We start from the raw sequence: 16,175 nt of genomic DNA, 5'->3' as shown, positions 1-16,175 counted from the left end.
AGATACTTCATCAGGGAATGATTTGAATATAATAATGTGTGCTATTACACATCATTCATATATATATATATATATATATATATATATATATATATATATACATACATACACAGCTGAACCCCGTTATAACGCGGTGCTCTGGGCCACAGAATGAGACCGCGTTATTACCGGGATCGCAAAAAAAATTAACTTATTTTTTAAATGTCAGCCACGGGCAGGGGTTCCGCGAGGACTTACCTGGCATACCCTTCTCAGCCTATCAGAGTACAGACTGAGATAGAGGCCTGGAACACAACCGACCGTGTGTGTGTGTGTGTGTGTGTGTGTGTGTGTGTGTGTGTGTGTGTGTTAAACAGCCTTTTTGTTCATTAACTCACTAGTAAATAAGCCTGTATTTTATGCATTAAAAGGTAAAGTGTCTAAATCAGGTTTCTATAACAATGTACATTTGTATACAGTAGCTTTTCTTGTGCACATAGTTTACTCATTGTGAGGCAAAGCATTATATTTTTTATAAAAATAGTTTGATATTTTTTGTGTTTAGATTTCAAGAGCAATTTTATACAGTATTCATGCAGCCACCTCTATGGTGGGATCTTTAAGGCACATATAGTATCTGGTGCTCTGATCTTCATGGAAACCTTCAAAAGAAGGAATGAGGAAAGGAATAATGAAACTGCATATGAAGCGATTTGCCCAAACTCACACAGAGATAGTCTAGTGTGTGTAGAAGGCAATATTGATTTTTTTTGTAGATTAAAATGGCATTGCATGCATACTCCCTCCCCCCTGAAACGGAGCACGCTGAACTAAAAAAAACAACCTAGATATTGTACTTCCAAGAGACTAAACTTTGTTTGCTTTGGAGTGAAGAGACTTCTGTACCCAACAATTACAGCTATTGACTGTACAATGTAAGCCCCTAATGCTGTGACACTCAATAAAGAGAAACCACTTACAGTATGTGGAGAAGGAATGTCCTGGTTGTTAAGGGGGTGTTTCTGCACCCATGGAGTGAAGGGGTTAATGGTGCCATCTGTCACATATTTCTAGTGTCCATTAAAGCTTGCACTTGATGCCACTGCACAAAATCCCTTCCATACCCTGGCACACACATAGACAACCCATACATACACAGTACACACATAACAGACACACACTGATGCACACACAATAACACATTCACACAGGTGCATTGAAAATAGACAGTGATATAACTAAATGATATACACGGATATGGGCATGTATACATGCATGTACAAAGATGCACACAGACCCACACATTCTTACAGTATACAGGCATACCTCGCATTAACGTACGCAATGGGACCGGAGCATGTATATAAAGCGGTAATATACTTAAAGTGAAGCACTACCTTTTTTCACTTATCGATGCATGTACTGTACTGCAATCATCATGTACGTGCATAACTGATGTAAATAACACATTTGTAACAGGCTCTATAGTCTCCCCGCTTGCGCACAGCTTCGGTAAAGGTAGGGAGCCGGTATTGCTGTTCAGGACGGGCTGACAGGCGCATGCGTGAGCTGCCGTTTGCCTACTGGGCGCAATGTCCTTACTCGCGAGTGTACTTAAAGTGAGTGTCCTTAAACCGGGGTATGCCTGTATACTGTAGTTGGAGTCCCCAGCACAGCTTGTAAATATCCTGACTATTGTAACACTGCTGCTCTGCATCTCTGGAGCTTTGTCCTTCACTGTCTGGAAGAGAAGTGTGTGTGTGTGTGTTTAAAGTTTGCAACAAAAAAAATAATTTAAATGGGACCTCGTTATAAGCGCATCCGCGTTGTAGCGGATTGCACTATAACTGGGTTGAGGTGTGTGTGTGTGTGTGTGTATGTATGTGTATGTGTATGTGTGTGTATATATATATATATATACTGTGTGTGTGTGTGTGTGTGTGTGTGTGTGTGTGTGTGTGTGTGTGTGTGTGTGTGTGTGTGTGTGTGTGTGTGTGTGTGTGTGTGTGTGTGTGTGTGTGTGTGTATATATATATATACATAGTTAAGTTATGGTGGGTAAACAAAGTGACAAAAACCCTCCACAGGAAAGCAAATATGCAAATATAGCTGTATGCTCATTTGCATGTCTTAGACAGGTTTGCAACCCCGCCTTTCACCATTATCACCCAGCATACAGCACTTCCACTGCAGCAAGGGATTCTGGGAAATGGCATGCAAATGAGCACACAGTGCCACATTTTGCTTCAAAACCATTCAACATGGTTCCCTATAGGCTTAAGCTTGCTGCATGGTCACAGCTTTGAGCACAGCCAGGGTTAAGATGCATAGCCAGTAAACCCACCCACAGACAGACTGTTTCGACCTTAATGGGTCTCTTCAGTGTGGGGTTGGTTACCCATTAAGGTCGAAACAGGCTGTATATTTGTATATTTACAATAAAAAAATCTATATATATCTGGCTAAAAATCTAATAATGAAATACATATATTTAATATAGAAAAATATTACGATTAGCGTACCCAAGGATTTTGTCATTTTGGAACGTATATGTAGTTGGGGCACCTATTTAGGGGAAGGTGACACAGGAGGTGCTGCCAAGCTCTCGATTGTGGTGATTTGGGTGCTTTCCATTCCTCTTGGCTGTAAGGCAAAAAGTGTGGTTTGTATTTGCTTTTATATGGCTAGTAAGGCTAAAAGGTATTGATTTTAAAAGTGTAATTTTTTTAATATTCCTTTTTTTTTTTTTTAATTAATTGCTATGGCCATGACCACCAAAAGAAATTCATTTGTGTCATATACTTTTATATTAAGGGATAGCTGGGTGATATGGGGTTTTGCCTTCTAGGGTGGTAGTGTGGATTTTTAAACAAGGGGAACATTTTATACTTTTACACACACAATGGAAGGTCTGCTATGTCGATTTTATAGTTTATTTTTTTCAAATCTCTGTTTCTTTTTCTTTCTTTTTTTTAAAAATTATTATTGTAAACAGGACCCCAACGAGATGCGCAAGCAGCAAGAGAATTCATCTTAAAGATGTTCGTAGACCTGAATCCCGACAGCGACAAGATCATCTACTCCCACTTCACCTGCGCCACAGACACGGAGAATATCCGCTTTGTCTTTGCTGCGGTCAAGGACACTATCCTACAGCTCAACCTGAAGGAGTACAACCTGGTCTAACTATGCCTGCTAGCTTTCCCTGTTCCCCTTTGGGCCGTTGAAGAAATACAAGATGGGACTGTATTTACCTATAAGAAAGGAAAAGAAACGATTTGCATAATACTAATTTATTGCTGTCCTGGACTCTGTGAGTGTCCACAGAGTTTGTAGTAATTATTATGATTTTATTTAAAACTATGTAGAAGGGAGGGAGGGGGGTGGGGGGGGGGAGGGGAGGTGCTGCCATACAGTGCTGAACCATTTTCTAGGCGAAATAAAATCTTGCGACTTTACATTCTCAGTCGTGCGCACTCACAAGGGACCGGTTTAGATTTTATTGTGTTTCAATATTTAAGGAGAGAGCAGGATGCTTTTCTATTCCGCATGAGGCTCTACGTCTTTAGGGTATTTTAATCTTTTCAAGTATAAAAGTCCCTGATTGTTTCCCCTAAAACCATTCTTTTTTTTTTTTGAGCAGCTTTCACTAGATAAAAATTAGGCATATTCTTTTCTTTTTTTAATATTATTTTTTTTTTTATTTAAGCCATTAGCTATGCTAATTTATGTACTTTTCTGAAGGATAAAAAAGTATTGATACTGTGATTTTTAAATTATTGATATGTATAAAGTACATTTGGTTTTTGGTACTGTTTTTCGTCACTTTGAGGTAGGACAAAAAGAACTCATCAAGCAATAGGTACACGGTTCCATCCTTAGCCATACGCTAGTTAACATGACAAACAAATGGCAGGCGCAGGTAGCGAATGGGTTTTTAGAAGATGATCAAAACACTTGGTGCAAAAAAAGAGAATAGAAGTCAAATGTTTTTTTTTTTTTTAACATTTACAGCGTGCCATTTGGGTTATAATTTGGTGGTATTTTATTTTTCACTTGAACACACAAAATGCCATGGACACTACACATCCCCAGTGCAATTTTTCTTAGGTTTGTTTTTTGAGGTGGTATTACACATCTGGCTAAATACTTTTCATTGTGGAAAGCAAATTTGCTGTTGCCAAATCTGGCTTTCTGTTTGTACTGTACATAGAAAATGAAATGCCCAACTGACTTAAGTACCAACTTCATATGACGACTGCCAAATGATAAACTGTTTTAGTTGACATGTTAAGTATATTTTTTTTCCCCCTCAAGAAAGTGTTCCATTATCATTGCCAAAAATAAAAACAACATAGTGTATACGCTACTCGGGCACAGAACTTAGTATTTAAGAGTTGCTTGTGCCCTGTATTCTAAAATGTGGTCCAGCAGACACTGCTTATTAACCCCTCCAGTGCTGGGGGAGAGGAAACGTGCAAACACATTTAAGTGCACTGGTTTGCAGGCCTCCCTGGTAAGGCAGGGGTTAAGGCATATTCAATGCCCGCATGCAAAGCACAAAGGCCTCGGATTCAGGAATTCATTTGCCTTCTAATCACTCTAAAAGTTGCTCTTATGCCCTGCATGCATAAGAAAATTTAAAAAATCACTGATAGCTTTTTTTCATTATTATGAAATATTAGGCACCTCATACAGTACCCATTGTATGCACAGAGGTAGGGAGGAATAGTTAAAGCACGTCTTTCCACATCTTCCAATTGCACGGTGCTGCGTTTATTTTCTTGTTGTTCCAATTGGCCGTTTCTTAGAGAGCTGCGCCGATAGGAAATCTTAGCCGTGCCATTGGTTTCAGGAGCACAGGGGCTATATGGATGCTAAAGTCAGTGCCTCAGGGATGCAGAGGGGAGCTGGAAAAGCAAGTGAACAGCGATTTGCTGATGAGATGTTTACAGTTAGCCCCTTCAGTGCGGAAATATTCGGTTCTGCCAGACACTGAAAGGATTAAATGCCCTGATCTTTAACGCTCTCCACCTGCAAGCCAATACCCTTCTCAAAAATAAAATCCCCTTTCTGCTCTGTCATAATACACATGTAATTTAACATTTAAAATAAAAAAAACTGGTTGTAGGTATAGTGCAATTATGAATGCTATAATCATTGTACATACATCTCTCTCTTTTATATATATATATATATATATATATATATATACACGCATCCATATTGGCTTTGTAATCATTAGTTTTTGGCAGATTGAATGTGTTGTATTGATAAATATGTATCTATGTAATTGTATTGTATGTCTTCTACCTTATTCACATTTTGAATAATGTTATTTTTTTCTTATGGGTTTTTTAAGAGAGGAGGTATGTACATTTTGTCAATTTATTACTGGTTAGGGATTTTATCTTTCTTTCCATCTAAATAATAAGATAATTAAATGTTACTCTGGTACAAAAGTGGTACTAGAACTGTGATCTGAACTACAATGTGCGTTTCAGAATAGAGGTACATTATAAAAGACATCCCAAATGAACTTTGTATGAACTGTATGAATACCTTGTATTAACAGGTCCTGAAAGCGCTTTCAATGTACATGAATACTGACTCCATATATGTGTACTCTGCATAATGTTTACTCCATTAGCATTCAAGATTTATTTCCCATGCAATCATGGCAACTTTATGGTATCCCCATCAGTGCTGAAGTGGACCAAATGATGTTCTAGAGAAGGGCTGGCCAACTCCAGTCCTCAAGGGCCCCCAACAGGTCAAGTTTTAAGGATATCCCTGCTTTAGCACAGGTGGCTAAGTCGAAGACTACACCTCCTGTGCTGGAGCAGGGATATCCTCAATACCTGACCTGCTAGTGGCCCTTGAGGGCTGGAGTGGGCCTCCTCTGTTGTAGAGCAAAGCTTTTCAGGCCCCGGAACAGTGAATGGGTTCCGTGTCAGATAATCACGTGTCTTGAACCCTGGAAGGGGCTAGAATGTATTGCAGCCTTTAAGGGGTAAAATATACAAATTCAATATATATTTTAATCCAAAAAGGGTTGTGGGGGTGGTCCTATTTGCACATTTAGTGCTATTACAAAAAAAACAATGAAAAAAATATTTCATTGCATAACAAACCTAAGTATATCAAACACATACAGTATATTATTCTTATTCACGGTGTTAGCACACTTCTAATGTATATAATTGTCACCAGTGTTGAATTTCTAGTCTGTGAAAATATATATATATATAATTGTTTGTTTTTTTTTTGTTTATTTGTTTTTGTTTTTTAATGATGCTGTGACAGAAAGGAAAATCGACACTGAAGCTTCATTCTGTCATTTTTTTTTAATGTTTTTTTTGCTGGTTCTTGCTATGCACAACTTTGATTAGAATGAAGTTTTCACTGTGGGGATGTAGGCCCATATCCCATCCCATAGAACAGAGGCGGCCAACTCCAGTCCTAAAGGGTCACCAACAGGTCCTGCTTCAGCACATGTGGCTCAGTTAAAGACTACCTCCTGTGCTGAAGTAGGGATATCCTGAAAACCTGTCCTCTTGAGGGTACTTGAGGACTGGAGTTGGCATCCCCTGCCCTAAGGTATCTTGGGAATAGACTGACCATCCCATACATAATGGTAGAAACAGATTTGTGGCCGGTATAGACTTGGAGGCTGAGGTTTGTCTTTTGTGTCTTCTCAAAACAATGAATATAGGTGAATATGTATTCTAAACGGCTGGTGCCATTGGATAATGTTGGCCTTCAGCTCAACTGATTTCTGTGGAATATGTTCAAATCGTGAGGAACATTTCCAGAAATAGAACAAATGTTCAACATACCAATGCAAGCTTTTTGTTTCCTAATGAATCACCCTAACATTGCACTGCAAGTGCCAGATTCTATTATAATAAAAATATATATATAGATATACACGTAATAAATTCCCACTTGCACAAAACAAACGTTTTAACGCACAGCGGTTCCCACCAAGAATGTATCAGTGTTTGCAAATTGGTGATTTGCTGTCATCATGCCTTACAGAGCTCCAGCCCAGACGTGTGCCTAAAACCTAAAGCTGGAGGCAAAAACTAGAGGGGTTTTTTTTTCATTTTATTTTTTAATCTTTGCCAAAATGAAGTGCTTTCCTTGAATGTCACAGAAGGGGAGAACATGGGAACCTATGTGACCCAGGTATTTGTTAGCACAAAAAAAAACCTGTAATAGGTGAGCTTTTAACAGAACACAGACACCTTGAACTTGCCTTTTTTTTTAACCAACTGACTGCTAATGCACTGCAGTTGTTGATGGCAAATAGTTTTGTTTTTTTTCATGTTATACAGGCTATTTTGATGTGCTGGTGTATGAACTGTAATTTCTTGAAGTCATTGTGCCACATTTACCTACCGCAGTGCTGGGGAAAGGAATTGGGGTGTGTTGTAATGCTTCACTGCCCCCCCCCCCCCCCCCTTCCAGCACTGACGTGGGTAACGAGTTTGTTTTCTGAACGTGCGAGTAGAACATTATTATTTTTTTCTGTATGGAGGGTTGAGTCTATAGAAGTCAAGGTAGATTTCAATGACAAATGGGATGCACGGGCTGAGTAATGAGGCTCTTCTAATTTTAACACAACAGTGTGTGGTACAATGCAAACAATCCAGGCTCTGCTTTCCCTTTTGGTATTGCATCACTGGTAGCATAAGAGAATTTGAATACAGTGAAATATCATACCACTTACATCAATGAAGTCTTAACAGAGTAGTTCAGAATGCACTCTTATTCAAAGCGAGTGTTACCAACACTATATTCTATTACAGTATCTTACAATGATTTCAACAATATGTTTTAATTATACATCCAACCAAAGATCCACAAATTGTGCTTCTGGGTGTATATATGTTTATGTAAATTGTATTATACATACTGTACACACACACACACACACACACACGTGTGTGCATTCATTTGTTATGCTATTAATATGTTACTCTGGGATGTCATCATGTTACCACGATTAAATCTTTACAGAAGACAGATGTTGGAATGTGGTACAATTTTTGAATTGATTATTGGGCATCTGTTTTTTTTAACATTTAGTCAATTTGGCTTACAATTTGAAGTTTTACTTTTTTTTTTAATTTTAATTATTGTTTAGTATCAAATTAAACAGTGATGCATTATCCCTTCTCTGTGTCTTGTATTTCAATGCTTGAATGTGTTCTTTGGAACCATGTGGTAAGAGGCTCGGGATTCTCCGTTGCTAGAATAGTTTCTGCATTCTGATATGAAATCCAGTAATACCTTCACTGCTGCAGCTTAAAGTTTAATTTCCTACTTCTTGAATAAAGACATTCTGCACAGTAAGAGGATACTTATTATCTGTACATACAACAAGCCCCGAAAACTTGTACTCCTTGGACCAAAATATAACTTTTAAGATACCACCAAATTTCAGGCCTTTGCATTGTGAAGTTCCTTCCCAAGTTGCTTACCAAAGGGGCAATCCCTCCTAGGACTACAGTGAATTAATTCTACGGACATAAAGGGTGTCATCTGGGTAATTAATAAAAAAAAAAAAAAACAATTTTTCATTTATTTCTCGATTAAACTTGGGATGGGTTTGATTTCCTCTGGCTGCTCTCTTGTGTGACGTCACTGTTCAGAAAGTGCTTGTACAGCCAGAGTTCCTTCGCCTCCCCTTACATTTATTGGTTCTCTAATAAGGAAGGTATCATAAGGGTAAAGAAGACCCTTGATTTGATGGATGCTTTCCAATATAGAGGCCCTTAAGAAACTAAACTGGTAGACTGTGGGATTGCAACCTGAACTTGTAACTAACTTTCCATCGGGCAAGGTTCTCTTCGGCAGTGGATATTCACAGTCGAGTGCAAATAGCCGCACAGCTATTCCCAGTCGAGTGCAAATAGCCGCACAGCTATTCCCAGTCAAGTGCAACTAGCCGCACAGCTATTCCCAGTCGAGTGCAAATAGCCGCACAGCTATTCCCAGTCAAGTGCAAATAGCCGCACAGCTATTCCCAGTCAAGTGCAAATAGCCGCACGGCTATTCGCACTCAGTTGGAAATAAAATGGAAAAAAAATAAACATCCGAGCCAGGAATCGAACCCAGGTCCACTCTGTTAATGGGCTGCAGCATTACCAATGAGCTATAAGACTTAGTGATGTTTTTGAAGTGAATAAAGGCATTGAAGGTAGACAGAACACTCCCCTATTGACATTACAGTGTAAATAGCAGCTCGGCTATTCGCACTCAGTTGGACATTTAGCAGCTCGGCTATTCGCACTCAGTTGGAAATAAACTGTGCATACACTGTAATGTTAATAGGGGAGTGTTCTGTCTACCTTCAATGCCTTTATTCACTTCAAAAGCATCACTAAGTCTTATAGCTCATTGGTAATGCTGCAGCCCATTAACAGAGTGGACCTGGGTGCGATTCCTGGCTCGGATGGTTATTTTTTTTCCATTTTATTTCCAACTGAGTGCGAATAGCCGTGCGGCTATTTGCACTCGACTGGGAATATCCACTGCCGTTCTCTTCTAGCGAGGGAGGCCGTTCAAAGTCCTTAGGGCTTGCCAACTGATATTCGTGTTACAGTAATATTTTTTGAAGGGGTTCAATTTTTGTGTGTTTATTCTCAAGTATACACTACTTTCTTCAGCAGTGTTAATAGGGGGTGACAGATTCTTGTATGGTTTGCACATAGTTCCAATCGAGCTGTTAAGGTACAGTAAGGATTATTACCTGTGTTTATTATATCTCCTATTACTAAAGATATTGAAATGTGTACAGTTGCTTCTTTTTCTCTGTTCTGTAAGGGCCCCTAGCATGCCATGAACCTCGATATCCGAGCACCATTGTTACCTCCTGTTGTGAAAGCCACATGTATGTCTTGAGCCCCATGTATGTCTTCCTGTTGCGAAAGCCCCATGTATGCCCCAGTTACATCTATAACATACAGTATTTCAGATTTTTTTTTGCTGATTGTAAAAAAAAACTATATATATATATATTCCAAGGCATGTATTGTGACTAATAGCTGAAGAAATGTTTGTTTGTAGGTACAGCAAATAAAAATACCACTTGTGAGCACATTCACATGTCTCAGGCAGGTCTGTAACCCTGCCTTACCCTATTATCTCAGCATACAGTGCTTTCACTGGAGCTAGGGATTCTGGGTAATGACATGCAAATGAGCACACGGTGTATGGAAAACTGTAAAAGATGAATATTGTATTATAATTCTGAATTAATATGAATGATCACTACTTTGTAGTATACATTTCACTTATTTCTCTGTTACAGTCTAGAAGGACTGCAAGATGATAGTTGGATGGAACGTGATCTGTTTTGCCGTTTTGTATTTATACATACTTAACTTGCACATAATGCAACATGCTTGTCATATTGCATTTGATTTGCACTTCAGAAGATACTTTCCATTGTTTTTAAACCTTTCAAGAGACTGCATCCATTTTTATTTCATAGTTTATTGTAATTTTCTCCAGAGCTTACCTATTTCAGAGAAAATATAATGTAAATTAATAATTGTGGTGCCAATTAAAGATTATTGTTTCTTTATAACTCCCCCTTTGGCTGTGTTATTGGAATCACTGCAGAGTTCTCACCTCTTTTAAACACACTCTCTGTAAAGATGGTAAACACTGACATTTGCACTGGTATTTGCCAATGAGATTCTTTTTAACCTTAATTTTGAGGAAGATTTTAGTTTATTGCACCTTCACGAACGCTAGCCAAGTGGGTATGGAGCTTTGCCCCCTTTGTTGCAGAAGGCCTTGTCACAGATTATGGTGCATGTCCCAGTAAAGGGGTTAAGAGACTTACAGTAATTGATAAAAAAAAAAATAACTTAATCGAGTTGATTTTTTTAAAATGTTACTCAAAAAACATGAATTCTACTACGCATATAAAACGAACGCATAATATATACTACACACATCATGTATATTGGATTTAATGTAATGTTGCCACAGAATAGTGCAGTATGCCTAGGCATACCTCAAAAAATGGACAATTTAAGACGGCTACAGATGTATGTGTACAGAAGTACAGTAGCGAAAGTAGCATCTCGGCACCGGGGCAAGCTGCATGATCGAAGCTGCCCCGGTGCCAGAGGATTATCACTGGTTGGTCCAGCCAAGCGTTTGCACGTTTCAAACATGCTACCACTGCTTTCAGCCACTCACCTGTTTCGGAAGTATTGAGGCAGCTTAACATCCAGGAACACTACAAAAAAATTAAAATCGGTATTATACAAAAGGAGATTGACGCCATCATCCTACTAGGAGTGAATAACCGGTGGATCTCGGATGAGACTGCTCAATTTCTTACCCAGGATTACCCTGTAATGCCAGTAGTGTATACGTTACCAGAGATTCATAAATCCCTAACTAGACCGCCAGGAAGACCTATCATATCTGCGAGGGGCTCTCTATGCCAGCCACTTTCCCAATTTGTGGAAATTCTCACTTTCCCCTAGTAAGAAACATGTCATCTTATGTCCAAGATACAGCAGACTTTATAAACAAACTTGACAAATGTACTGTGATACTTGACAATGTTATACTGGTTACACTTGATGTCTCCAGTTTACACACTAATATCCCACACGAGGAGGGTATAGAGGCCATTGGGCATCAGTTCAGTCTTTCGTCCAGCTATACGGGACCTCCTCCAGAATTTATCCTATTGCTGATTGAGGTAATACTGCATAAAAACTTTTTTAGGTTCGAACAGGCTTGCTACTTACAAATCATGGAGACAGCAATGGGGTCAAATATGGCCCAGTCTTACGCAAACCTGTTCATGGATGTCTATGAACAGACTCACATCCTGACTGATGCACCCTATGCACATTGTATTGCGCATTACAATCGCTATGTAGATGATATCTTTATGATATGGAAGGGAGAAGAAGATGAACTTTCGGAATTTGTGGCGCACCTCAATTCCATACCATCTACCTTTTGGTTTACTTCATGTCATAGCCGTGAAGAAATCACATACCTGGATACAGTAGTTTTCATAAAAGATGGCACTTTGGGCACAAGGATTTTCAGTAACCCCACTGACAAAAACACCCTATTGGATGCCAGGAGTCACCATCCGCTGCCATTGAAGGGATTGCCATATTCCCAAATGCTAAGGGTACGTAGAATTACGAGTGACCCTTTGGAAATAGAAAGCACTATCCAAAATGGCAGACCGCTTCCGGGACGGGCTATGATGAAAGAGAAATCACTCTTGCACTGTATAAAGCTAGAAGAATGCCTAGAGAGGATCTCCTTATACAGAAATAAAGGCTGAAACAGGATGATAGGTTCAACATTGTCACGACTTTCAGCACTGCCTAAGCATATTTGCAATGCAGTACGCAAGAATTTGGCACATCTTGCAAAATGACAAGAAAATAGGGAAACACTTTGAGAAACCCCCAATGTTTTGCTTTAGAAAAGGACCAAGCATAGGGGACCGGCTGACACAAGCAGACCCAGTAGAAAAGTACTCTGGACCACACTCCTGGTTGACAAGACCAATAGGAGTGTACAAATGCCATGGCTGTGTTAATTGCCAATTTATGATATTGGGCAAAACATTTAATCATCCGCATAATGGAAATCCAATTAAGATACGCAATTTCCTTAATTGCGAGTCAAAATTTGTGGTATACTTTGTCAAGTGTCCCTGTGGCCTCTTCTATGTGGGCAAAACGTCCAGAATGCTTAAAGAACGCATAGTAATGCATCGATCAACAATAAGGAAGGCCCTACTGAGTTCTGATTCAGGCGAGGATTTGAACTATCTACCTGTTGCAAGGCATTTTAAAGAAAAACAGCACAGCCTTGCAACGTTTCGCTGTGTGCCTATTGCCCAGACTCATGTCCCCATCAGGGGGGGCAATAGGAACAAACTCCTCTTACAACTAGAGGCCAAAATGATACACAGACTGAACACTATAAACGAGGACCTGAATCTTTGCTGCTTTCTGTGAACATGTTGCAAGGGGAATATTGTGTATTGGATTGCACTGTTAATGTGATTTTCAGGCGTTTTAGGCTGTGCGGCTTATGAGTACTGCCTTTGTGATTGGCTATTCAGTGGCAGCACTATCCATGTTTTACTAAAATCTTTTTGGTCATTGACTTATCTGGGGCTTATTCTTTGCCCTATACTGGCTTCCCTGTGCCCCTACTGATTTCACTTTGACCTACTAGTCTGCTCCAGCAGCTTGACTTCACTTTAAGCATATTACCGGTTACCGGTTTTTGAGAACTTGTTTGTAGTTGCCTCCTGGCCTTTTCATACTACTGTTCTCCTGTGTAGCCTAGTCAGTACTTGTCATTTATGTAGAGTAGCTGTGACTCTAGCTGATTATACACTCTGTAAATGTGGTTATGTCCTGCTGCTGAAGATGCTTCCCCAAAGTACAGAGGTGCCCCTGGGCACCCAACCTCCCTGGTGTCCACAAGAGCCAACCCACCCAATGTGTGAGAGTGCTGCCCACAGTAACTGAAAGTGTTATAGTTGGTGCACATTGTGAGGTACCTGACCAGGTGCTCCAGCATCTGGGTATGGCTGAAAAGGGATCCACTGATCCAGCGACATCGATGTCAGCAAACCCTCAGCCTCTGCGTGGGGTGAACTCCGGTAGGAGGGTCTCTCCTTTGATAGTACGGTGGTGGTCTAGCCACAGACTATAGTCCGCAAATCGCTGTGTGGCATCTTCAATTGGCACTATACACTAACTGTATACAGCTACATGGGAAATGTCCCTAGCTAAGGTTTCCCTGTAGCAGCCACAATCTGATTAGGTGAGTGGGGCCTATCTTGGACCTTAAGGGTTAATCTGGCCTAATCTGGGGTTCACTGACACCCAGACGCTACCTTCCCTTTCTCTGTCCTGGCTTTAACTGCCAGTTACACTAACTGCCAGTCCCTCAGACTGTCAGGATTCCAACTGCCATGCATCTCTCAGCCCTAATGGCTGCCTGGCAACATGTGGTCTGCAGCCCTTGAGGCTGCTGGAACTTGTAGTTCCCCTGCTGTTCTATACTCCTAATGGCCGCTGCTTGCGCTTGCTACTGCACATCCCCCCCGCACTGTGTGCTGAATCAATGTGCTCCTATCCACAGAATGAACCTGTTTGTTAACCCCAAACAGATAAGATAGTCAAACGCTTCAATAAAACCCTTAAGAATAGGTTAAGAAAGTTGGTCTCTACTGATACACGGTGTCATGGGAGACCAGAACAATTCACCGGGATCAAGGCACCAGACAGGACAAAGAAGTAAAATAAAGGATATTCTGTCCAGAGTCAACAGACACAGCACATTACACAAACAGAGCTATAACTGACCAAAATAATGAAAAGCAGTGGCTGTGGGTTCTAGTCCTGTCGGGTTGTACACCATTCCAGTCATTAGGTTGGTGCCTTAGGCTTATCAACTCTATATAGTTGTTATAGAAATCTTTTAAAAGTGTGTGGGATAGGTCTCATTTAAACATACTTTGAATAGCCATTCGCATATCTCTCAGTCGGGTATTACGGTTGTGCTCCTTTTTCAGCACAGGCATGTCTCCCTAATTTATTTGGAGGGACGGCTAAGGCGATATACAGTGGTGTGCAGAAGTATTTTCCATTTTAGAATGTATCTGTTATGAATAATAGTCTAAAAGATATTGTAGTGATAGATAGGAGAATAAACTCCCGAATACCGTGCTCAGCTAGGTGGGAATCTTTGCAAAGATTATATGTAGATATAGTATCAAGATAATGTTCTAATATCCAAGAGGGAACAATCTTCTATAGTATATACACCGTTTAATCCATAAGATTAACCCCTTCCTGTATCTGCGGGACCTGTATCTCCAGGTGAAGTCAGTAATAAATGTCTGACTACCTGAGAACAATGTATAGTCCCCTAGGAAGCATATGGGTGCATGAGGATTAGCCCCCAGCCGTTGTGAACAGACTGGGGTACTCACGGTTGTAGAGGTGGATGTTCCTTCAGCGTGCGTCACGCTAATGATCAGCATATGTTGAAATCCTCGAAGAGGTAGGAGCGGAGCACAGCGGAATGGATGCAGGGGCTGAACACCAGGGTAAGTAAAAATCCTTTATTCCACGATCAACATCATGGTGGTGGATAGACAAACTTCTCTTACGCGTTTCAGGCTTACGCCCTTTGTCAAAGAGAAAAGGATTTTTACTTACCCTGGTGTTCAGCCCCTGCATCCATTCCGCTGTGCTCCGCTCCTACCTCTTCGAGGATTTCAACATAAAAGATATTGTATCTTGGATTCTTTATACCAAATACTGTATAAAATGATCTATATCAGTATGCAAGTACAGGTGATATTATTTAGAATGGTCTAAAAAAAGTATCTATTTATTTATACCTAATGCTGTATACTACTATTTGTATAACTATTCAAGTATAGTGTGTGTGTGTGTGTGTGTGTGTGTGTGTGTGTGTGTGTGTGTGTGTGTGTGTGTGTGTGTGTGTGTGTGTGTGTGTGTGTGTGTGTGTGTGTGTGTGTATATATATACATATATATATATATATATATATATATATATATATATATATATATATATATATATATATATATATATATATATATAGTTACTATGGGATGGTTAGCGGTTTATCATTAATATATATTTTTTATATATATATAATATATATTAATGATAAACCGCTAACCATCCCTTAGTAACTCAATAAATTACCAAAACCATGAGACATCATTTTGGCATTGTTCCGTGTCGCCATTTTGTATAAGAGAAGGTTCTCGATCAGCCGAGTGGATACAAATATCCAGCCAAACCCCCTGGCGGCTGTGGGTAGAGTTATCATCAAAATGATTGCGATCCTTTTGCATGATTGGTGTACCAGGGAAGACCTAGATATAAAGTTTGTTTGTTTTTTTAATACTGGGAATCCCAGAAGCGGTAGATTATGTAACTATTGAGGGGGGTTGACTATGGAAATGTGGGGAAGAGCATAGATAAAAGTGAAAGTGGTGCGATATGATCTAAAAGATGTCTGTATTTTGTGTGTGTTATTGATTCTGCACGTGTACCCAAAAACATACTTGGCCACGGGGTAAATGGAAGATGGAGTGTTATCACACAACACAGCCCGCTTACTGGCCC

At 39.8% G+C, this 16,175-nt stretch overlaps 1 protein-coding gene across 2 annotated transcripts in view; it reads left to right on the top strand.

Moving 5' to 3' along the window:
- Positions 1-5,594, top strand: part of LOC142493957 (guanine nucleotide-binding protein G(q) subunit alpha) — a 153,550-nt gene extending 147,956 nt beyond the window's left edge. For both annotated transcript variants that reach the window (XM_075598764.1, XM_075598770.1), the window contains exon 7: positions 2,975-5,594. In XM_075598764.1, the coding sequence (XP_075454879.1) occupies positions 2,975-3,165 (191 nt within the window). In that variant the 3' untranslated portion in view covers positions 3,166-5,594. The remainder of the gene's footprint in view (positions 1-2,974) is intronic.
- The last annotated feature ends 10,581 nt before the right edge of the window (positions 5,595-16,175 follow it).

Source organism: Ascaphus truei, chromosome 1, assembly GCF_040206685.1.
Source record: "Ascaphus truei isolate aAscTru1 chromosome 1, aAscTru1.hap1, whole genome shotgun sequence".
NCBI lineage: Eukaryota > Metazoa > Chordata > Amphibia > Anura > Ascaphidae > Ascaphus > Ascaphus truei.
The sequence above is the reverse complement of the archived record's forward strand: the minus strand, read 5'-3'. Positions and strand labels throughout refer to the sequence as shown.